Genomic DNA, 21276 nt, shown 5'->3' with positions numbered 1-21276 from the left:
AACTACTTTTCCTAGCAGTGTGCACAAGGACAGAACAATTCACAGAAACCTATCATTTTTTTGAAACAAAATCCCTATACATACCAAATGGGCTAGAAAAATCCCTATGAACCCCACGTGGGCTAGAAATTGAAAGCTTAGCTGCTCGTACTTTCCTGTCACAACTTACTACTTTGAATCACATTATGAAGCATTAACCTGTTTTAAAATATGACAAAAAATCTCAAGGACTTGGAGGGAAGAAACCCCAACTAACAAAAGAACAAAATAATAGTGATAATAAAAACACCAAAACATAACCCACTTTGTTTCCATTTTCATGTGTAAAAGTAGAAATGTTAAGCACCAAAATGTGTTACCTATTGGACTACTGACCTTAACAAAAACCTTTCCTATCCCAAGACTAATTTCTTAATACTAAAAAATATTGTCAAGGATAATCTTATAAAATTGCTAAATTAATTTAAACTGAGACAATCCATTTCCCAATGTAATATGACCCCTTTAAACAGGAAAACCTGAAAATACTGTTTTTTTCATTGTATAAAAATAGATCAACAACATCCATTACCATCTCATCTTCCTCTGCTTTATTGACGTATTTCTTTTCTTCTTTCTCCATGTTTAGTATGATATGAAACTTCTCGACTTGAGATATGGAAGACCTTCAACAAGACAAGAATTAAAAATTGAAACAATGTTACTGATTTTACACCTAAGTTTTAGGTCATTTCATGTCACTTTTGTTAACTGTACACATAAAACACAATACTGATAAAATACTAGTATTCATCTTAAATTTGTACTGTCACTAGTTTCTAGAAGTAACTATCCAAAGAGGTCTATAAAGCCTTATGATTTAACATCAGATAAATACAAATGAAATACTACAGAAACATCAGAATTTAAAAGAGGAGGAAGAAGCTTGCACCAATTTAACCTGGCTACATTCTACATGCAGCAAGCAGTTTTTGGTACATTCTACAAGTTTCATGATGGAAATGTAAATTAATCCTGAAAAAAAAAAATAAAAAGCTTAAAAGCAGGTCAATATTACACATTTTTATCACTCTATATGTAACAGCTCCAATCAGATGCTTTCAGAAGTCAGGCTATCCTTCAAGGGGAAAGGCACAGTACCCTTGAGATCTAAACTTGTCATCTGAGCAGAAGTATAAATACATGCTTAAAAATGTTTAGTCCCCAGTTTCTTATGTCTAAATCAAGACATGCTTTTTGGTCAGTCTTATCCCTTCTTTGCCATTCCTCTATTATTCATTTTGCGTCAAAATCTCTCACAGTTGCTAATCTTGAGAGGTGCTTTGAGGACAGATTATGATCACAATTTTCATGAATAAAAGGCATGGAAAAAATATGGCACTATGAGATGAATGTAGTGCCCACAGATCCCTACTCCTACAGGGGAGAACTACAAACAAAGGCTACAACATACTGTGAGGCTTATCAGAATCTTCCTCATCACACACACAAGTAAGATCAGAAGTACCATGTCAAAAAGCCAAATTTTTGAAATTAAAACTGCATCTAACCTTCATTTGGGCATCCCTGTACATGTTAATTGTATACAATTTATACTTAATGCAAAGGAACAAACAACTACCACAATTAAAATCACTAAATAGCCACTGCTCACCTGCCAAGACATAGATTAACTACAATTCTCTGCACTGACATGGCAAAGCCTTCAATTTTATTTACCGTACACACATAAATCTCTCAGAAGACAGCACTTACTGCCACAGCTTATAACCAGTCCTCAAGTATTAAGTCACAGCACAAGCAGCTACCCTAATTGTCTTTTTTCAGGCAGTTATTAGTATTAGGCAGCACAATAAGCACAATCACTACCAACTTCTCTGTCTTAACTCCCCAACATTTTCACAAACCCAATCGCCAGACTCCAAGTCAGATCCTCTCAAAGCCAGCCCCTGGATCCATGCACTTTTATTCACCAGCAATGTCAGCTTCAAAGGGTCCCTCCTCCCATCTCCTGCAGCTTATCAACAGCATCACATCCGCATGTGTTTTCTGCAACCTACCATCTCCCTCCCAGTTAACCCAATAAATGAAGCAGGAACCCAACAGGAAAGGTTTCTTTTGCTACCCAAAACTGGATCTCCTCAGAAATCTAGTCCCACTGCTGAATAAGGTCCTAGTAGAAGAAACACACACTCAAATGAGAGAACTACATCACATTACAGAGCTGAGTTTCAGGTGAGAAGCAGCTGACTGCTTCACAAATTGAGTGCTTGATACAGTTGGCATTTTGTTCTGAATGGAACAATGGAATGGAAGCTAACTTGGCAAAAACTGCCTCCTTTGATTGGAACATCAGCTCACACCTCTCTTGCCTTGTTAAGATGAAAATTTTCTATTCTTATACTATCATTTTACTGCAGATTTATTTGGAAATTAAGCCACACAAGTCAAAGCTCTAAACCACACTTTTGTTTAAATTGCCACTTTTCTTAACTAAGGAGCCTTCTATCCTGGGAAAGATATAAATAATACATAAAACCAGTTTAAATCTGTCCTAAATCTACACAGGACTGCTAAGAAAGCTCCTGAGGACCGACTATCTTTGAATTAATCACATCAAATAACTTCATGTACATCATACAAATTGCATTTTCAATCAAGAAGTCATGCAGGTAGAGAAAGTTCTGTGTATTTACAGAATTGTACTTTACTAATAGAGTTCACAGCTCCAGGAAAGAATTATTAGGTTAATCATACTATAATTGGTCTGCTCTTAAACACACACTTCCCCACTATAATGTACAGTAACATCAAAAAGGGTGCCTGCAAGCAGCTCTCCAACCTTGATGGACATATCAAGCAGGAACTTGATACAGGAAAGCACCAGGCAGAAAAATAAATGCAAATAGCTTCCAGATCAATGAATCTCAACTAAGATTTCCATATGGCCAATATGTCAGCACAGGGACCTTATGGGACATCATGGCAATATGAGAGAGAAGTGCAATTGCCTTCATTTAGGGCTGTTCCACTGCTGGGAAGGAACATCAAGTTGTGGGTCTGAAGAAGTATGAAAGGAAATCTCAGCACTAGCAATAATTCCTATGATTCAGTCAGCTCTTTGAACAGCTGGGTAGAATCAGACAGGGAATACATGAGGAGAATTAGGAGGCTATTTCTGACTCACATCATTAGCTCCATCTGCATTATTATATACAGACTCATTTACTGAACAACCTTCAACTAACACACATTCTCAACATAGCACATACTGCTGGTCATTTTCCATATGAAACTCCAATTCAAATTTCTAAATGAAAAAAGCATCACAGAGATATTTTCTTTGTTGATGGGTCATGAAAATTGGATTCCTATTCCAAAACAAAGAACTGCACTCTTCCTCCTATCATATCCTTTCTGGCACACTATCAGCCCAAGCATGACATCAAGAGTTCAAATGGGTAAAATCTTTGGTTTTCTCCCACTGCCCTTCTGAAAGCTGGGGTTGAACACCACCACATGAGCTCCCCAGGGCTGCCTCCTTGGGTGACCTCAGGCTGCTGGGTCAGACTGAAAAAACCCTACCAATTCAGAAGAGACTTTAGCAATCTGCATTTGAATTTTACTTCCTTCCTTCTAGAATATGATGGGGAATTAATTAAACATTCTACTATTCAAACCTTTATTAAAGATTTAAATATAAACCTTGGAGTTTTCAGACCATGAGAGAGTATGACATTTTACTAGTACTCCAAGTGAGGTGGAATCCACTTGCAATAAGCAATATGAACATGGGAATATCAAATATAATGTGCCTCTGGCACACATTACAGGCTGCCACTCAGCCTCTCTCTGGCCCTGGAATGAATAGCCAGAGAAATCCTCTCCCATTTTAAAAAACTGAAAATAGCAACTTTTTAAAGAAAGAAGGTTTATAACCAATGGAAACTGTGAAAGTTATTATCATTCCACTCATAATTTTTACTTATTACTTTACTTAGCTGTACATGCTATTATACAGCTAAGCATATTCTAGAGTCAGAGTAGTAGGAAATATCAAAAAGGTCTGCAAGAAAATGCTGTTTGCCACTGAGATTATGAGAATGAAATCACTTGCAACATTTTGCAACAATATAGATACAAAAGTAACAAATGGTCTAGCGATCATCTGAACGGTGTCTGAACTTTAAGTACTTCTAAAAGCATACATTTGAGTCACAAGCTTAAATCTGCAACTTTGCAAAACACAGTGTATCAAAATTAAGTTGAACAGTATTTCCAATTTGTTACTGTCCCGAAGAGTGTGCAGCAGTAAGCAGGACAGCACCTGCAGCTTCAGATTTAAGTTGATACTATTTTGGAGCTAAAATAAATCATAAATTGGATCACTGAAGAAATTACAGCAGTGTACAGAGCGCAATTGTATCAAAATATTTGTAAGTAACAAACATTTGTAGCAACAGTATAAAAGGCGCAAGTGAAGTCAAGGCATACTTATTAAGGAAATTGTTCTAAAAGCACCAGAGCAAGTTTGCATCAGTACACCTGAAGAGTTCTGCAAGACACACCTTTGAAGGACTACCGGCTTACCTCAAGTCAGTTTTCCAACAGCTTGTATAATTAGTAAATTATGTGTAAATTTTACCCTTAAGAGTTTGATTTTTGGGGTGGGAAGCAAAGACAATCTTCCCTCTGTTGCCCTCAACATTTGTCCCAGTTCCACAGTCCTTAAAAACTAAATAATACACACACTGCCATCTGTTTATTCTTCCAGTTTTTCAATATAAGTGAAAATTTCATAAATTCTAATCAAAAATTTTGGAGTCTGGACAAATTACAACTCCAAAAGAACAAAATTTTGATATCTCTTGCAACTACTGGGTAACTTAAACCCCAGATTTCTCAGATTAAAATGTAATTTTTAAAGCTGAAGTCTTTAACAAAATCCATGTATGAATACACATAAAAAATCATCAGGTTATTACTTTTGCTTATGCTCTTACCATCTGTGTTTAAAACATGCGAGTAAACTTACACATTTGTATCTTAAACACTCCCTACTTTATTCGTTTCAGATTTTTGTAAAAAGTCCTGTGATAACCAACAGTTTCTCTTACCAACAAGCAGTCCAGCAGCTGTCCTCTGCACTTGCTTTTGTTACCATGAGTTAGCGAGGCTGTTCTTAATAACGCAGACCCTATCTACAAGGGAAGTCCTGACAAATGAACTATTTTGTCTAAAATCTAAAAAAAGTCTCCAAGGGCTTTTCAAACTGTTATCAAAAGATTAACATATCAAAGAAAATTTGGCACTGCTTGGAATGCTTTTTTTTTTTCCTCTTCCCTCCAGTGTGGCCAAACAATTGCAAGACTGTGGCCGGGCTGGCGCGGAGGCTGCGCTTCCAGGCATCAGCCGCCCGGTCCAGCTCCTTCTATTCAAACAACAAATGCCTCCCCAGGAGCCTGCAGACACTTGCAGGGCTATGCACAAGCCCTGATACTATCTGCCCAGCTAAAAGCATCTATGCTTCTGACCAAACCCTTCCTTGTATTTACAGTGGTTTTGAGTGAAGACAACAACATTTATTTTGAGGAGGTAAAGGCAGCAGGTCAGAAATGCACACATTTCTCACTCTCAGTATTTCGAGAGCATAATAAAGCAATCACACACACCAGATCAGATGCCCTTTAGAGATCGAGTGCTACAAAACTAAGAAAGTGAACTTTGTCACTACCTGAACATGACAGAAACAAGGTACTTTTCTGTACAAGACATGGCTCAACCAGCTCTGCTTTGGTAAGAACACAAAAGGCAAACCAAGAGATGTAGCAAGACAGACAAAAAAAAGCAAGAGACACATGAGAGAGGCCAAACTTCATATTCACTTCTGTGCAAAGATTAATACAAGTAAATCTTCCTCAGCACCCTATGTAATCACTCACAACAAATAAATCAAACAAAGTAAACTAATACAGGAAGAAAATTAAGAACAAAAAAATCCTGACTGACCTGTCTAGAAAACAATCAAACACGACTCCTATTCCTGACATCTGAGCTATTGTCCTAGCAAGTGACTTGCCTGGCTCTCCTGAGTACAAACAGGCTACTGAAGGGCTAAAACTCCTCTTTAAGAACTTACTTACAAATACATCCTCCACTAAGAGCCACCTTACACCTCTACTGTTAAAAATTAAGTTTCTAAATAGGTCGATGTCATGAAAGGCCTTTCATATTTCTGACCTTGAAAGTCATCATCTTCAACTGTATCCCAACTAGCTACCAAAACACAGGAAAAAACCAGAGGTTTTTGCAACTTGAAAGCCAAACTCCATTTAGTCACTCAGAAATTCAAATTTTCTGCACTTTAGAGCCATACTTTCAACAATTTACCCCAGGAAGAAATCAACCCTACAAGAGAACAGACCTTAAAAAGGCAATGTGTACCACTAGGGCTTATTCTTGTTACAGTACCATGAGATCCCCACACACACAGATCAGTTACCAAACAGTTCATTTTTTCAAACATTATAGTAAAAGTTTTTAGCATTCCTGCAATGGGCATAAAATGGAGGTAAAAGAATTGCTACACATACACAAAACACCAGCTAAGGCTCAATCTCTGCCATACCAGCAGTAATGAATTTAAAACAGAAGAAATACTTAAACTGGAAGAGCTGTAACAGGCCAGGAAGAGGAATGAATGTATCATCTATGAAAATATTCCATCTGAAAATACATCCAGCTTCTTAGGAAAGATGAAAATTCAGCCTAGGTGATAGCAGAAGAGGATGGCAGCGCATTTTCCTTGACACAAGGGAATAAATATTTTCCTTGACACAAGGATCAGAGGAAAAATAACATCATAAAATACTTACAAGCACATTCTTCTCAAAACATATTTCATAATATGCTGCACATGCTAAAAATCAATCACCAAAAAAGCAAATTGAGACACAACATTTCCAGCTTGGATGGAATCAGAATTTTTACCCACAGTGTCATGGACGTAAGTCCTGTATTTACTTTCCAATCCTTCTCTTTTACCTAAGATATCCTATTTTTGCATCTATAAAAATAGTGTATTATTTCCTAGAATTTCTCCAATGGCAGTTTTTGAAACAGATGGGCACAATCTGCAGCCACTGAGAATGAAAAAAGGACCATTTTAATATGCTTGCAATTAAAATCTTGAAATCTATTTAAACAGCTATAAGAAAGTCCTGTTAAAATGCACCTTATGACATCTTGTCACCAAACAGACTCTATTGGATTCATCATTAGTCTCTGTACCTCCTTAAGGAAAGAGTTTCTAAGTTGTTCTTTTTGGATTCTCAGTCTCCAAAGAACTTCCATACACAGGTATGCCTGCACTTGAATTTTTTGTTCCTCAGATTCTGCTTCACTGTTGTAGGTACCACAGCCTTGGGGTGTGTCAGATGGATTTTGCTACACCCTGGACTGGGAAGGATCCACATGTCTGAGCTGCAGCACCATGCCAGAGATGTCTCACACCACCTGGCAAGCCTGACCACGAGAGCCTCTTTGCCTGTCCCCAAAACATAAAACCCTTGTCACTCAAAGACCACCCTGAAACTCAAACAGATCCCTTTACAGGTGATACATGACTTAGCCAAAGGCCTGGGGCTATCACACTTTTGTGACCATAAAAACCAAAAGGTTATGACTTTTACTCCAATATGCATTACTATGAGCTTACACATGTAATGCACTTGTAAAGCTTTCAGTATTATTTGAACATATCTCTATTTTTACAAGCACGTGGTTTACAAACACAAGAGATACTCTACTTGAGAGGCACCCTCACCCTAAGAAATGCACCATACAAAAATGGGAGCTGATGCAGTTTACAACCCTCCAGTAAGCTGCAGCAGAACCCTTAAATACTAAGTTATCCACCTAATGCACAACAGATGCTCAGGTAAGACATACAAACTAAAATAACTACAGAAGATCAAAAATCCTTCAACTGCATTTTGAAAGGAGCTAAGGTTATAATTTGTACTACAAACAAAGCTTAACACTTTAGTCAACTAACCAAGCTCTAACAATAAGAATGACATAATAGTTTAATGAATACATGGAAATTTTACAAGTACACGAGCTAAATTTTAACAAAGCCCTCCACTCAATACCTATTTTATCACTTCCCATCTTAGGCTTTCTGTTATAATACAAGCTTTTGTTTCTGTGTTTAGGCTTAAGGAAGACCATTGTATCCAACAATCACCAAACCAAAATTGTATTTACATTTGTAGAGTGTATTCTTTGTAAAGTATACTTTCTGCAGGCTGTAATAGCAATTGCAATGTTTATAGTAGAGTACAGGCTACATTAAGGAAAGATAATTCTACATCTAACAATAAACTCAGTATGTCAATTCAGCATGATAACTAAGTACTATAGCCAATACTACGCTCAAAACTTACTTTCTAACTGGTCTTCAGTTCATTATATCAGACCACTTAGAAATTGGTTATTATTATAGCAGCAACAAAGAAGTTGAAGATATGTTGGAAGAGAATTTAGGAAAGCTGTTGGTCATCTCAAGGACAATTAGTCAAACATTTTACCAACTAACCTTCTTCCCAGCATCTCATTTATCTTACTTCAAGCAGAAGCTATTCACATTTACGAAAATTTTAAACTGTAAAACCAAGCACCAAAAATCACAATCACCCAAAGCTTGTTCCCACTCTCAGGCTCACAGAAACAGTCTTTACCCATTTCCTTTCAGATTTCTGGATCTCTTACCTAACTGCCATGAGGTAAAGAACACCTCCCCCACAGTCAGGGAATCCAACAAAGCATACATTTATTTTGAACGCTTATTAGTTCTTTTGTCTCTTGGAAGAGTATACCAGGCATTTGGGTTAGAATTCACAGACTATGTTTTGTTTGTTTTTGGAAGAGAAAGTTCAGCTGCTCCGAATACCTTGGGTAAGGCACGGTGCCATTACAACCAGCGTGAGTTCTCAGTAGCTGAGCAATGAGGCAGTTTCCAAAGAAACACTCCTTACTCACGTGAGGCCTGAACTTTACTCAGCCCTTCTATGTGATTAAATAACCACGACTACTATGGTTAAATAATGGGGATGGCAAAGATGCCCCATCCAAGCAGCACGAGACCCAAAGCCACTCTAGTGCAGAACTGGGAGTCTGAAGACCCAGACCCAGCAACAATGGGTCCTTTCAAGGAAGCATTTCCCCTTAGGGGCTGTGCCAAGAGCCCAACCTTTCCTGTGTGGCTGCCGCCTTATTGTGCAATGTAGAGTATCTGCTTCCTGGGATATATTTGCTTTTGTAGTATGGATGCTCAATAAAAAGAGGCAATGACTTTTTTTTCCTCTTCCTCTTAAATTCTTGGAAAATATTTTTGAAGTTAACATAAGAACATTTGAAGCAAATTTTTCTTCATCTGCAAGGAGATCATCAAGCACAATTAGACTTACCACAAGAGATAAATTTTCCTCTAAAGTTTAGACATTTAACTTTTGTTTCCACAGAAGCACATGTAGAGGCATACAGCTATGACTACAGCACATTGTCACACTCATTGTAAGCAAGCAACTGGCTTTCACATCTTCCTTTCCCATCCTAATTATGACTTAGTACCTTCCACTGCTTTCAGCCAAGCATTCTCAGACAAAGCAGCAGTATTTCTTCAGTTTCCTGAAGTCAAAGTGAAAACTTAGATATTATAAAGTTCAACTATGTAACTACTAAAAGAACAGAAAACGATAGTATACTCCAGAATAACAGATAGACCACCAAGTTTCTAAAATTTCTCCACTAATTTCTAAAAATGTATTCTGTAAGAAAATCTATACATTAAACCAGGGGTTTCTAATGTTTATTGAAAACATGATTTTTTAAAATAGTCATAATAAATTGACATAAAGTCTGAAGTGTGTGGCATGTTCACTTAACTTAGATCAGAAACACTTCAAGGAGAAAGCTCTTGTGTGCAAACAACTTATCAATAGAAATACCATGCATAACAGAAACAGTTAAAACTATAAAAATCATAGAGCAACACTAAATATTAACGTTAAAAGACTGTAAAAAATAATTAAATTCAATTTAAGATGTCACATATGACAATTTATAGGTTTTGATCTCAAATTACAGTAACTGAAATAATCAACAGAAAAATCTTCAAACAAGTTCCATTCCAAGATCGAACTGCTGTACAGGACAATTTTTTATGTACAGGAATTTATAGGACCTGACAGCTTAGCTCCTGAAAATGATTAATTTACCCTCAGAACTACCATATGAGGCAAGATGAAAAAAATCAAGGGGGAAAAGTTGCACCTCTCTGTTTCCATGAAAAGAAGTTTGACAAAGACAAGAAGAGAGCAGATGTATAGGACTGTAACGTTTAACTCCATGCCTGTAATGTAAACCTTGGCCCACATCCATCTAGCTACTATGTCCCAGTCATTCAGAACAGTCCTACAAACCCAGAAGAGCTTCAGAGATTTAGTAAACAGTTGTATTTCAAAGAAGGACTTCTATAATCCATGAAATTAAATTAACTCCCCACATCCTTCTACAACACATTTCATTATTGCTTTAAATCACTCCATTTAAATGACATGTTCAGTGCTCCTGTGCCCCTTGGATTGATTTCCATAGCATCAGCAGTGGGGGACCTCTCCTGTAAAATGGAAACAGACTGCAAAACTCTGACAAGGGATATCCCTTCAACTGCTGCAATCTTCTCAGTCCTAATGACCATCAGAAAAGGTCTTGAGTCCCCATAAGCCTGGTATCCCATAAGCAATAGCTTTTGCTTATCAGTCCATTTATAGTTAACTTTTATCCTGCATGCTTACCTGAGGAGATATTCTGCCTTAACATACCTCGTCCAGAGAAATAGTTTTATCTCTGATTAAAATATCTTCTTTAGAACTTTTTTTGTTACTAGCCTATAAAAAATTTTGTAACAGTATTAACAGGTGTAATTATATCCATCTTCTCTGCTGAGAAGTTTCCTTAAAAGCAAGACTGAAATGTTTCAAGTACGTGAAGTGTATCAAGGAATGCTTTTTCCACATGCACTGACCTCACTAACTGAAATACCACCACTGTCTACCCAGATATTCAGAAGTAGCCTCTTCCCAGATAGCTCTAAACCAGGTGCTTGACCCAGCTTTCCCCTTTCAGCCTTGCCTTTTCATAAATGTTAGGTGAAAACAGAGGTCAGCTCCCTAAAGCATCACTGAGAACTGCCACAATTTCACTTACATTAGATGCCCAAGTAGCTTTAAATCCATACTCTTTGCATCAGTGCCACTGAAGAACACCAAGCAGGACTAAAGGCTAATGGAGCAACAAAACAATGGGCCAGAAAGGTCAGATCAAACGTGCATTTGCCCTGCAGTCAAGGAGACAGCACAGAGCGAGTCATGTAATGATGCTCCCCAGTGTAAAATCTCCAGTCTCAGGGACTTACAGTTTAAGAGTTTCATGAGCCAAATACCCTATCATGTTATTTATTACTAAGTGGATTTTTCCTGGGATTTTTAAAATTATTTTGTGGCACATTTTAATCTTGTCAACAAGTTTAAAATAAGCTTTGTCCTGCAAAGAACTCCTGAATTCATAGAGAAGGATTCATTTTGCCCTTATTTTGACCCTCAATCTATTAGCTTTATGAACTTGCACTTCGGTTTCTCCTTGGCTACAGCATTCAGAAAAGGAAATTGCCAAAACATTACTTAATCTGAATATGAGCAAAATAATCAAAAACGTTTTGAAAAATACTGAAGCTCTGAACATTACCTTCTTTCTGTGGGATATTAAGGAAGGAATCCAGTTACTATGTTTTTACTATCTTTCAGGCTGATGTTATACATACCAAGCTCTTTTTCACAGCTGTATATACTACCACACTTTCAAAATAAAAACCTCTAACGTATCTAAAATCAAAATTAGTATCCAAAGAATGAGGGTGTTCTCTGGTAGAGAGACACAGATATAAAACACACTCTTCATGAATCCAGCAAAGGTAAGATGGGAGGCTAGAGCAGAACACCACACAGATGATTCACCATAAAATACTGCTCCGCAAACTTAGCAAACTCAGCTGTCTGGGTACAGCTCAATGTCTGCACTAACAAAAATTACAGTCTCAAAAAAAGTGAGCTTTACTAAAGGTCCATCTACTTCCATCAAACTAGGCCAACAAAAAATATTTTCTAAGAGTGCACACCAAAATATTCTCAACCCAAGACATTCTTCTGTTGACAGTACCTCATCAACCAGCACTACTGCCTTGACTATAAGGCTGCATGAGTACTGCTACCACACCCATCTGTTACATACGAGTGTTATCAGACTTCAGCTACACAGACAATTCTGGCATTTAAGATACCATTTCTTCACAGACATTTATACCAGCAGAGGATGACAGCAAGCAGGAAACTACACATTTGGTCCAAATGCAAGGTGCAGACTACACTAATTCAAAATACTTTTCTCTGAAACCAGAGCCAAAGACTTCTACGACCTGTTCCAGCAATGGACTTATGTAGAACAGCGCACCCAGAAGAGACAGCTGCTATTTAACACACCAGAAAGTCACTACTGAAATGACCATGGGCTAAGAACTGGGGTTACAAATGCTACCAGCAAACCAGTACCAGCTAAAGGCATAAAAATCCTCCATAATACCTGCTCAGAATGCAATTATGGCAACAATCTCCCTACTGAAAAAAACCTGTCTCACTCTGGGGAAGAGATTTTGTTGGATAATGGAAAGGGCGGCAGAAGGAAGAGTGCTATGAGGACAACTCCATCTGCACACTACTGAGTAAGGACTCTGTCAGGCTGACAAGACCATAAGTTATTTTTCGTTGTGCTACATTTCGTTGCCCTACAAAAGGCATATAATTTCTGTGGCGAAATTTGTATGTTCCTACATTTTTGTCTGCTCATTACTGAAGTTATTTCTGCTGGAGAAGACAAGTTCATAAAAAATGCAAATTATATCGCTAACAAAAATTAAAATTTGTAGATGAACGAAGGAAAATCAAGAAGTTAGGAGTACAAGGAGACTTTCAACCAACTTAGACTGCCCAACAATCGTTTTCCACGGGCTTCAGTTCACTCAGACATATTACATGTGTCTCTGCTCCAGACACATGCTCTTCACCACAGGTTGATCTCACCCAAGCAATAGAAAGCCATCACAGCAGCACAACTGTAACACAGCAGAAGCTCTGTTTTACCCATACACTGTTGCATTTAAAGCCTGGTTGCCTGAACTGGACTCAACAGCATTACTCCTTACCACAAGTCTTCAATATTGCCGGTATTAAGGCTCAGTAGGCTGCCTCTAGCAATAAAGCATGGCTATGATGCAGGAAAGTAATGTCAGAACCCTCTCTCAAAGCACTACTTAAGGTTTTCACCAAATGGACCAACTGAAGATAGGGTTAATCTAAAGAATGCATTTTGCAAGACTGCACATTTGACAGCCCTTTTATGTTTCCATTTGAATGACCAGTTGGTCTGAAAAGAACTTCTTGCAGGCTTGTCAGATCTGGAGTGCTGCTGTAGTGGCAGAAGCACCACTTTCAGACAGTAGCACCCTCAGCCAAAGACCATTCAAGCCAGTGGAACAATCCTTTGAATTCACTGGGCCTTAGATCAAGCCTTCACAACTTAGTGACAACAGTAGATATGTTAAGAACCCTGCATGCCTCTAAGATAAAAATAGATCCCCTATTTGAGAAACAGAGATAAGAAAAATTATCCTTCTCTCAGAGAAAAAAATCTCTAGCCAATAGTAATAGGACTTTTCAGGAAATGAACCTGTACCCTAAACTTAGACAGTTCAATAAATAGTATTACAGGGCAAAGGTAAAGTCAGGCAGGTAATGCAACTTAACTGTACAATCTCCGCATTGGAGGCCAACCATTGGTCCCTGTCATTGACCTTTCAGCTCCTGCTATCTACTGCTGTATTAAATGTAGCCTCCAGAAAATAAGCTCTTGCTATTGTTGATGTAAAACACCATAGCAGATCTTAAGGGCAAAGTTCATAAGGGTAACTGTACTTTTCTTCAATGATGTGGAGACATGATATGGCAGCAAAATGCATAGGCTTAACTGAAGTGTTTTCACACATTGCAGTTACATTACAAATCAATTGCTGAAATAGAAAGATTAGCTGGATCCTTTGTTTTGCCATGCAGTCTACAGCAGACAATCAAAAGTGATTTTAATAGTGCATAAAAATAATGATATATAAAATAGCATGACTTTACTCGCAGTTGAACTTCCTACTCTGCAATGGGTCCACCCTCACATAGGCTCCCTGTAGTGGGGAATATACCACAGCATGGGAACTGTAAAGAGATCCTCAAAGCCAAAGGTGGACCTTTGTAACTATGGATGAGAAACACTGGATTATCACCTGAATCTAAAGCAGTAATTTGAAAGCTACTAAGACTACTAAAATGAATGGAAATTCAGCAGTGCTCTGCTAGGCTTAACTCACACAGACATTGCTAACATGTAGTACCTCCACCACAGCAGTTTAAAACATCCTGACAGCACAAGAAAACTCACTCCATTTGCAGGAGGCAGCATCCAAGAGAAGAAAGTAATCCAGAACACCATATGTTTCCAAACCAATACAAGCACCAGAGTTCTAACCATTCGAACTTGTACAAGATCTAAATTCCCATGATACAACCAAGAGATTGACAAAAAGAATCCTGTATATTTCTCCCTCACTGGCTCAAACTTGACATCAACTAAAACTAGAATCTTATAAAGTGAGATGAAAGGGACATTAATAGTGAATTTAGTCTATTCTCCAACCTAAACCATATACCATTCTAAACACACAAACTTGTTCTTCACAGCCACAAGTAAAGACTTCTTAAAGTACTACTTTAACTGGGAGAAATGTTAAAAACTTAATTAGTGTTTTCTGTGATGAAACTTAATCCCACTTCAACCTGCCCATCATGGCCACTGAAAAGAGTGTTTCCTCCTTCCAAAACTTTTAAATACTTGAAATCTCTTACATTCCCCCGAAACTCCTCATCTCTTGCCAAAATAACTTGGATTTTCTTCCACATTTATGAAGTTGTTTCCTCGAACTCTGATCACTTGCATTTCTCTACTCTGAACTCCTTCCAAGTGGTCCAAATTCTTTTTGAATCTTGGCACCCAAAACAGATGCTGTCTGCACAGACTGTACATCAACAGCAAATAAAGCCAAGGGATTTAAACTTTACGTCTCTCAGACAATACCCTTGTTTAAACATCCCAGTAAGATATTTGCCTTTTCTGCAAAACAGCATGACACTGACTCATGTTCAACTTGTGATCCAGTACACCCCCAGGTCCTTTTTCTAGTAGCTAACCAGTTATTCCTCACCCTGCATTTCCACAGCTGGCAATTCCTGCCTAAGTGCAGTACTCTGCATTTTTCGCTATTGAATGTCATGCTATTTTTCAGGTTATTTTGAACTCTCATCATGTCCTCCAACACACAGTCCCTGAGAATTTAATAAGCACATTTAATCAGCCAGTTGACTAATATCTTCATTAAAGGCAACCATACCCAGGACAGAATCTTTCAACATAAGTTCTAATTTTTAACACCAAATTGTTAATTATAGTTCTCCAGATAGGATCATCTACCCCCAGATCATGCCTCCATTTACTCATGAGGCCATTAAAATGAGGAAAACCTTTTTAAATCCATCAATTAATTCAGGAGAGTAAACCTCCACTGCTTCTGCTATAGCCACTGAGCCTTCTGCTCTGAAGTAAAAAGGTATCCAGACTTCAGACACAATTACTTTTCTCACAAATCAGTTCATGCTGCTGTATCTTCCAAGCACTTGAAAATAGAATGTTTGCTTATTAATCTCAACTGACTGAAAAAACCTGAGACAAACTGAACTGTCAGACTGTAACTCATCTTTCTTGGCTCTTTTGCTTTGTAACTGTCTGAAGACTCATTCTTTGCCAATCTTCTAGTACTTCTGAGTAGTTCTAGATAATATTTTTGAGCTGTTTTGAGAATTTTACAGTGAAACTGTCAGGGCCAGTAGACACAGAAACATCTAGTGGAAGTACACTGTAGTGTAAAATACTACCTTGTCACAAATATTCATAAGATTAAGCACCTGCATGCCACTACATGAAAGAAGACAAGCAAAATAGGCACTAAGATCTTCAGATGTTATGCACCTTCTGTAGACATGTGCTGTCCACCAAATCAAGTGAGGCATTTCCCAATCTTCCTACTACTACTAACATGCTTCTACAGGTGACTTTTATGTCTCTTGCTACTTGCCATTCCATTTGCACTGTAGCCTTTGTGATATCTGCCCCTACTAGTCTTTCACATATGTTCTCCACAATGTGACTCAGTTTCACACTCTACATATATTTCCTTCTTGCATTCCAAGTCAGTTAAGCTGCTCTTACTACTGTTTCTCAAAAGCCTTCTCATTACACTGTTCTCCTATCCTTAAAAGGAACCAGCTGTGATTTCACAGCCATTGCCATTTATCACCTTTCATTCTGACATCTTCTAGCTAGAATAAAATCTGAAGGAGCTGCCATTTTTGTTACCACATGTACCCTCTAAACTTAAAATATCACTGCCATATAACTTTGCTAAAGGTCAAAAAAAGAAAGAGTTGGGTATTTTGATTTTGAAGGACGATCTTTTAGTCTTAAATACCACATGAAAAAATCTCAACCTAACCAAAATGGACTTTCTACCAGTTCTACCATTACATCGTCTCCCAAAGAGCGTTTTAAGATGAACAATGCAGTGTCACAATTCTAATAAAGCAGAACCATAAAAAAAGGGCTAAATTATTTCAAATTAAAAACACCTAATGAAAGAAATGAAAATACAGAAAGAATGCAAATGCAGACAATTCTGGTAAGTTTGACAGGATTATGAATGTGATTGACACTTCACCACTTCAGAGCAATCAGCAAGATTCCATGGTCAGGGAGACCCTCTTCCCAATCCCAACCTGTGCACAGCATTCCATGAGAATGGTGAAGAAATTGCACATTTTAGAAAAGGAGCAGCAAACACAGAACTTCAGTTTTTTGTGCAGATCACATCCATAACTTGAACAGAAACTGTCAATCACCCATCCTTTTTTTATTTAAGCCTGCTTTTCAGCTACCAAAAATTCAAGTTTACAGTCTTATTTCAATCAGGAATAAAGGTGTCAGACTTGGAGCTATAACACAACTACAGTTTACTATAAAATGAACTTTTGTTCTCCGCTATGCAGATTATTTAACAAAGGAAGCAGTTTTTTTATGAATGAAAACTATTTTTAGCTCATTGTGTAACAGTGAAAGGGAAACATTTTAGCATTACTGTTATTTGAAACATTTTTTTCAATGTTTTATTGTGAAATTAGGATTTCTGAACTAGGATTTTTCTTGTATGAACTTTCTCATGCTAATCATAACCAGATCCAAGCACTAGTCAGAATGTTGGGAGTTTTTTTGCCACTGAAAGTCCACAAAGCCTATTTATCTGCACAAGAACATGATCCCAGACCCAAAGCAGGTTTGAACATAGTAGATGCCATGCTGTAGAGACCAGTAATTCCTGCCCAAAAAAAACCCCAGCACTTAAATATTTAAGCTCTTTTCTCCAAGGCATTTTTTGCAGACTTTCAAAAGATGAACCTGAACACAAATGGCAGAACTGCTTATTTTCACGTTATATTGATAAGGTTTGGGCACTGAGTAAATGAAATCTAAGGAAACCTTTTTTCCTAATTTCCAAAACTTAAGAATTTTAGCAGATTTAACTAAAGGACTTTTCTTCACAAGGCAATAAAGGAATGAAACATCTTCTCTCCATGCCAGCTACCATCAGGCTCTGTACTGGGGTGACTTTATGATGCTGGTATCCCCACTGTCTGTCTACCACACAGACATTAAATAAGGAAGGTGTTACAACCACGTTCCCTGGTCTGCAGTTAAAGATGCTTGAGCACAGCACTCAACAGAGACATTTATCACAACAGAAGTAATAATTTCTACAACAGAAAGACCTTAGACAAAGGTCTAAGTCAAAGTAATCCCTTGCTGCAGATTTCTGCTGTTTACAGAAATAAAGCAAACACTATCTGAAGGTTTCCAGAAAAAGGAACAAGGGTGTAATGGTCAAAACGCTTGATGAAAACCTGACCTTTCCTTGTCAGTTCCCTGTTCTACTACTGATTTCCTCTAACCTGGATACTCCACTTGGAGCTCGCTTTAACTATATAAAGGTATTCTACTTCCACAGAAAAAATGGAATTTGTCTTCATCCCACAGAAAATCAATGTCTTGTTGTCTGTTTATTCTCCATACAGTAAACAGTAGGACAGTACCTCCTCAAGGCAAATGAGAAAATGAGGGTTCCATGTCAACACAGAAATTTAGTTTGTTTTTAAAACTAATTTACTAGGAACACAGCAAAATGGTCTGGTGTACCATGCCTGTCTCATGGCACAGCAGCAGAACAGGACTGAATCACAAAGTTTCTCAATCACTCAGACATCATGATGCAACTTCCCTTCCTACTATGCAGCCCCCACGCTCCCTTGCAGGCATTGCGAGCTTCCTGACCAGGCAGCTGGGACCTTTCACCCCTCTCTCTCCAGGTTAGGGATTAGTGCCTACCAATACCATGAGGTCCTCCACAGACTAGAAATAAATAAAAAAGAAATACAGGAACAGATTCCTGATCCTAGAAGACAATTAACAAAATACTTAAGGGGGGGCAAGTAAAATGAGCTCAAAGTCTAGACAGCACTACAGGAAGACATCAAGCAGAGCTTGGAACAGCCCCACTGCTCCTGGGAGGTATTTGGGAAGGCAGCAGCTGCTGTCCAGCAGCTCTGCTGGAGCCTGCAGAACTGCTCAGACCTCTTTCATTGCTTATATCTTCTTGTGTCATGGACAATCAGCCCTGGCCAAAACCAAAGTTAACAAAAAGATCTCTCTTACTCGTTTTCTGAAGCAGTTTAAAAACTAATAACCTTGGAGCACATCAGTTTTTCATAGCTGACCTAGGTAATCACACTGGAACACTCAAAGTAGCCAGAAGCCAGTGTTCCTTCCCACAGGTGACTACACCAACAACAGAGAACAATTTTGTCTCACTAAGTCATTTTAATGATATGCTTCTTAGAAGTCAGGAGGGTTAGATCAGTACCAATAAATTTCCAAGTCAATTGTACAGTTCAAAGTTTACACAGCATATTTTCTTTAAACTTTACTTGTGAAACTGTACTTGTAATTAGCCAATAAGAAAAAGCAGCTAATAAAAGGAGCAGTACGTAGCCATCAGTGTCGTGCCAAATACCAAGACAAACATTTCCTCAGTATATGCGTAATAAAGATACACTGCTGTCACTCGTGACACTGATGCAGGGACATTAAATTTATGAGGACCACACTTAAACCCTAGAGTAAATTTAAATAATGCCAAAAAAGCTGTTTCTCACAACATCAAGAAAATCAATATTCTACAGGATATAACAGTTGTTCAAAATTTTAAGAAAAGGTAAAAGTACCAAGTCTTTCAAACATGATGGAACTGATGGCTGAAAAATATTGCTAACCTGTCTGAAGAGCCAGTGTGTGGACAAATCTCATACATACAACAGCTGAGACACCTACAACAACAACAAAAAAAAAAGTCAGAGTAATGAACAGGCTAAATGAAATATAATCTTGATTGCCCTTGTGAAGAAAACACCATACAATGCCAGTGAGTGCATACTGCAAAGAAAACACATTAACAAACTCTAACTCAGCAACCTCACAAGAGGAAGCACTCAGACGGCGTGGCCAGACAACTATCAGCACTCATGTTAGAACAGTTTAGAGTTAACCATCTCCCACTGCTGGAGGCTATGCTATCTCAGCTTCTTTAAGGGCTCCAAAAGTCTCTTCCAACTACAACACCTGCAGGGATACACTGAAGCCAGCAGGCAAGCCAGAGCACTAATGCAAGCTTTCGGAGCCAATACAGTAGATACCCCAATTTTTCTTCACCTTAAGTATCAATTCTGTTAAGGTTGTCAGTGTTTAATTCACCTAGCAGTTGTTTACCCCTGAACAGGCATAAACAGGCCTCCTCTTAGGGATGACGCAGTGCTTGTCAGAGGTGCTCGCAGTCCGAGATCTCCGTCTCCATAGCTCAGCTGATAGAAAAGTGCTCTATAACCTTTGTCAGCAGCAGGAGAATGCACTGACTCATGTGCTGAAAAAGGATAAGACGCACTGAGTCCTCATCTTGGGCTGCGAAAGTTTCTCTTTCGATCACCAGCATTCCCCACCGACCCCGCCACTGCAGAACACGCTGACGTGTGCCCAGGCAGCGGAACGCGCGGTGCTCGGTAACCGGGATCGCCGGCAGAACTGGGGGCCGGGCTGAGAGGACGGAGGAAGAGGCACGGGAGAAGCCGCCCGGGCTGCCGAGGGGGCCCCGACGGCCCGGGGTGGCCCGTGGGCAGCGCGGGGGGCGGCCTGGCCGCTGGGCCATCGCCGCACGTGTCCGGACGCCGGCGGCCGCGACACGCCGGGCGCCCGCGCTCCCGGCCACGCGCGCCCCTTCCCCGGGCGGCGGGACTGCCCCGGCCGCGGGTCCCGCTCCGCGGCACCGGGCCCGCCGCAACCCCCGCGCCCGCGCCGGGCCGCCCCGCGGGGGCTGCCGCGGCCGGAGGAGCGGCCGGCGCGGCTGAAGGGCGCTGCGGGCGGCCGCGCCGCGCCCGGCGCGGCGGAGATTGCAGGCGCCGCTGGAGGCCCGCGGACCCCCCCTCACCTGCCGGGCCGTGCCGAGCCCGCGGCCCCACGGCCCCACTCACCGGCGGCCTCAGCGCAGCCCCATCGCCGGCGGGGTGGCGCGGGACCGGCGCGGGACCGGCGCTCCCCCCCCACCCCGCCCGCCGCGCGCGCGGCTGCGGCTGCCTCGCGAGGCGCGAGCGGATCCGCCGCCAACCGGCTGCACGCGCCGGCCGCGCTGGGCGGGGCGGGGCGGGGCGGGCACGGAAGTGACGGCGGAGCGGCACGCGCCCGCCGGGCCGGAAGAGCGGGGTGTCGCACGGGGGCGTGGCCGAGCCGGGGGCGGGGCCATGGGCGGGGCGGGGCCCGGGGCTTCGGCGGGAGGGGCGGGGCGGGGGAGCACGTGGGGACACGGTGGGGGGGACCCGGTTATGGGGACATGGACATGGGGACACGGACATG

The 21276-nt window shown here is 40.0% G+C and overlaps 1 protein-coding gene across 10 annotated transcripts in view; it reads right to left on the bottom strand.

Annotated features, from left to right (window-relative positions):
* ATP13A3 (ATPase 13A3) overlaps positions 1–21035 on the bottom strand; it is a 56842-nt gene extending 35807 nt beyond the window's left edge. For 2 of the 10 annotated variants that reach the window (XM_086843605.1, XM_086843611.1), the window contains exons 1-3: positions 20855–20967; positions 19650–19703; positions 572–665 (exon numbers count right to left, since the gene is read on the bottom strand). In XM_086843605.1, the coding sequence (XP_086699731.1) occupies positions 572–665; positions 19650–19687 (132 nt within the window). In that variant the 5' untranslated portion in view covers positions 19688–19703; positions 20855–20967. Of the gene's footprint in view, positions 1–571; positions 666–5117; positions 5206–19649; positions 19704–20127; positions 20622–20854 lie in introns of those variants that run through there. The other 8 variants (XM_086843609.1, XM_086843612.1, XM_086843604.1 and 5 more) reach the window with 7 other exon arrangements.
* Between the last annotated feature and the right edge of the window lie 241 nt (positions 21036–21276).

Source organism: Cyanistes caeruleus, chromosome 10 (assembly GCF_971803275.1).
Source record: "Cyanistes caeruleus chromosome 10, bCyaCae1.hap1.1, whole genome shotgun sequence".
Lineage (NCBI taxonomy): Eukaryota > Metazoa > Chordata > Aves > Passeriformes > Paridae > Cyanistes > Cyanistes caeruleus.
The sequence above is the reverse complement of the archived record's forward strand: the minus strand, read 5'-3'. Positions and strand labels throughout refer to the sequence as shown.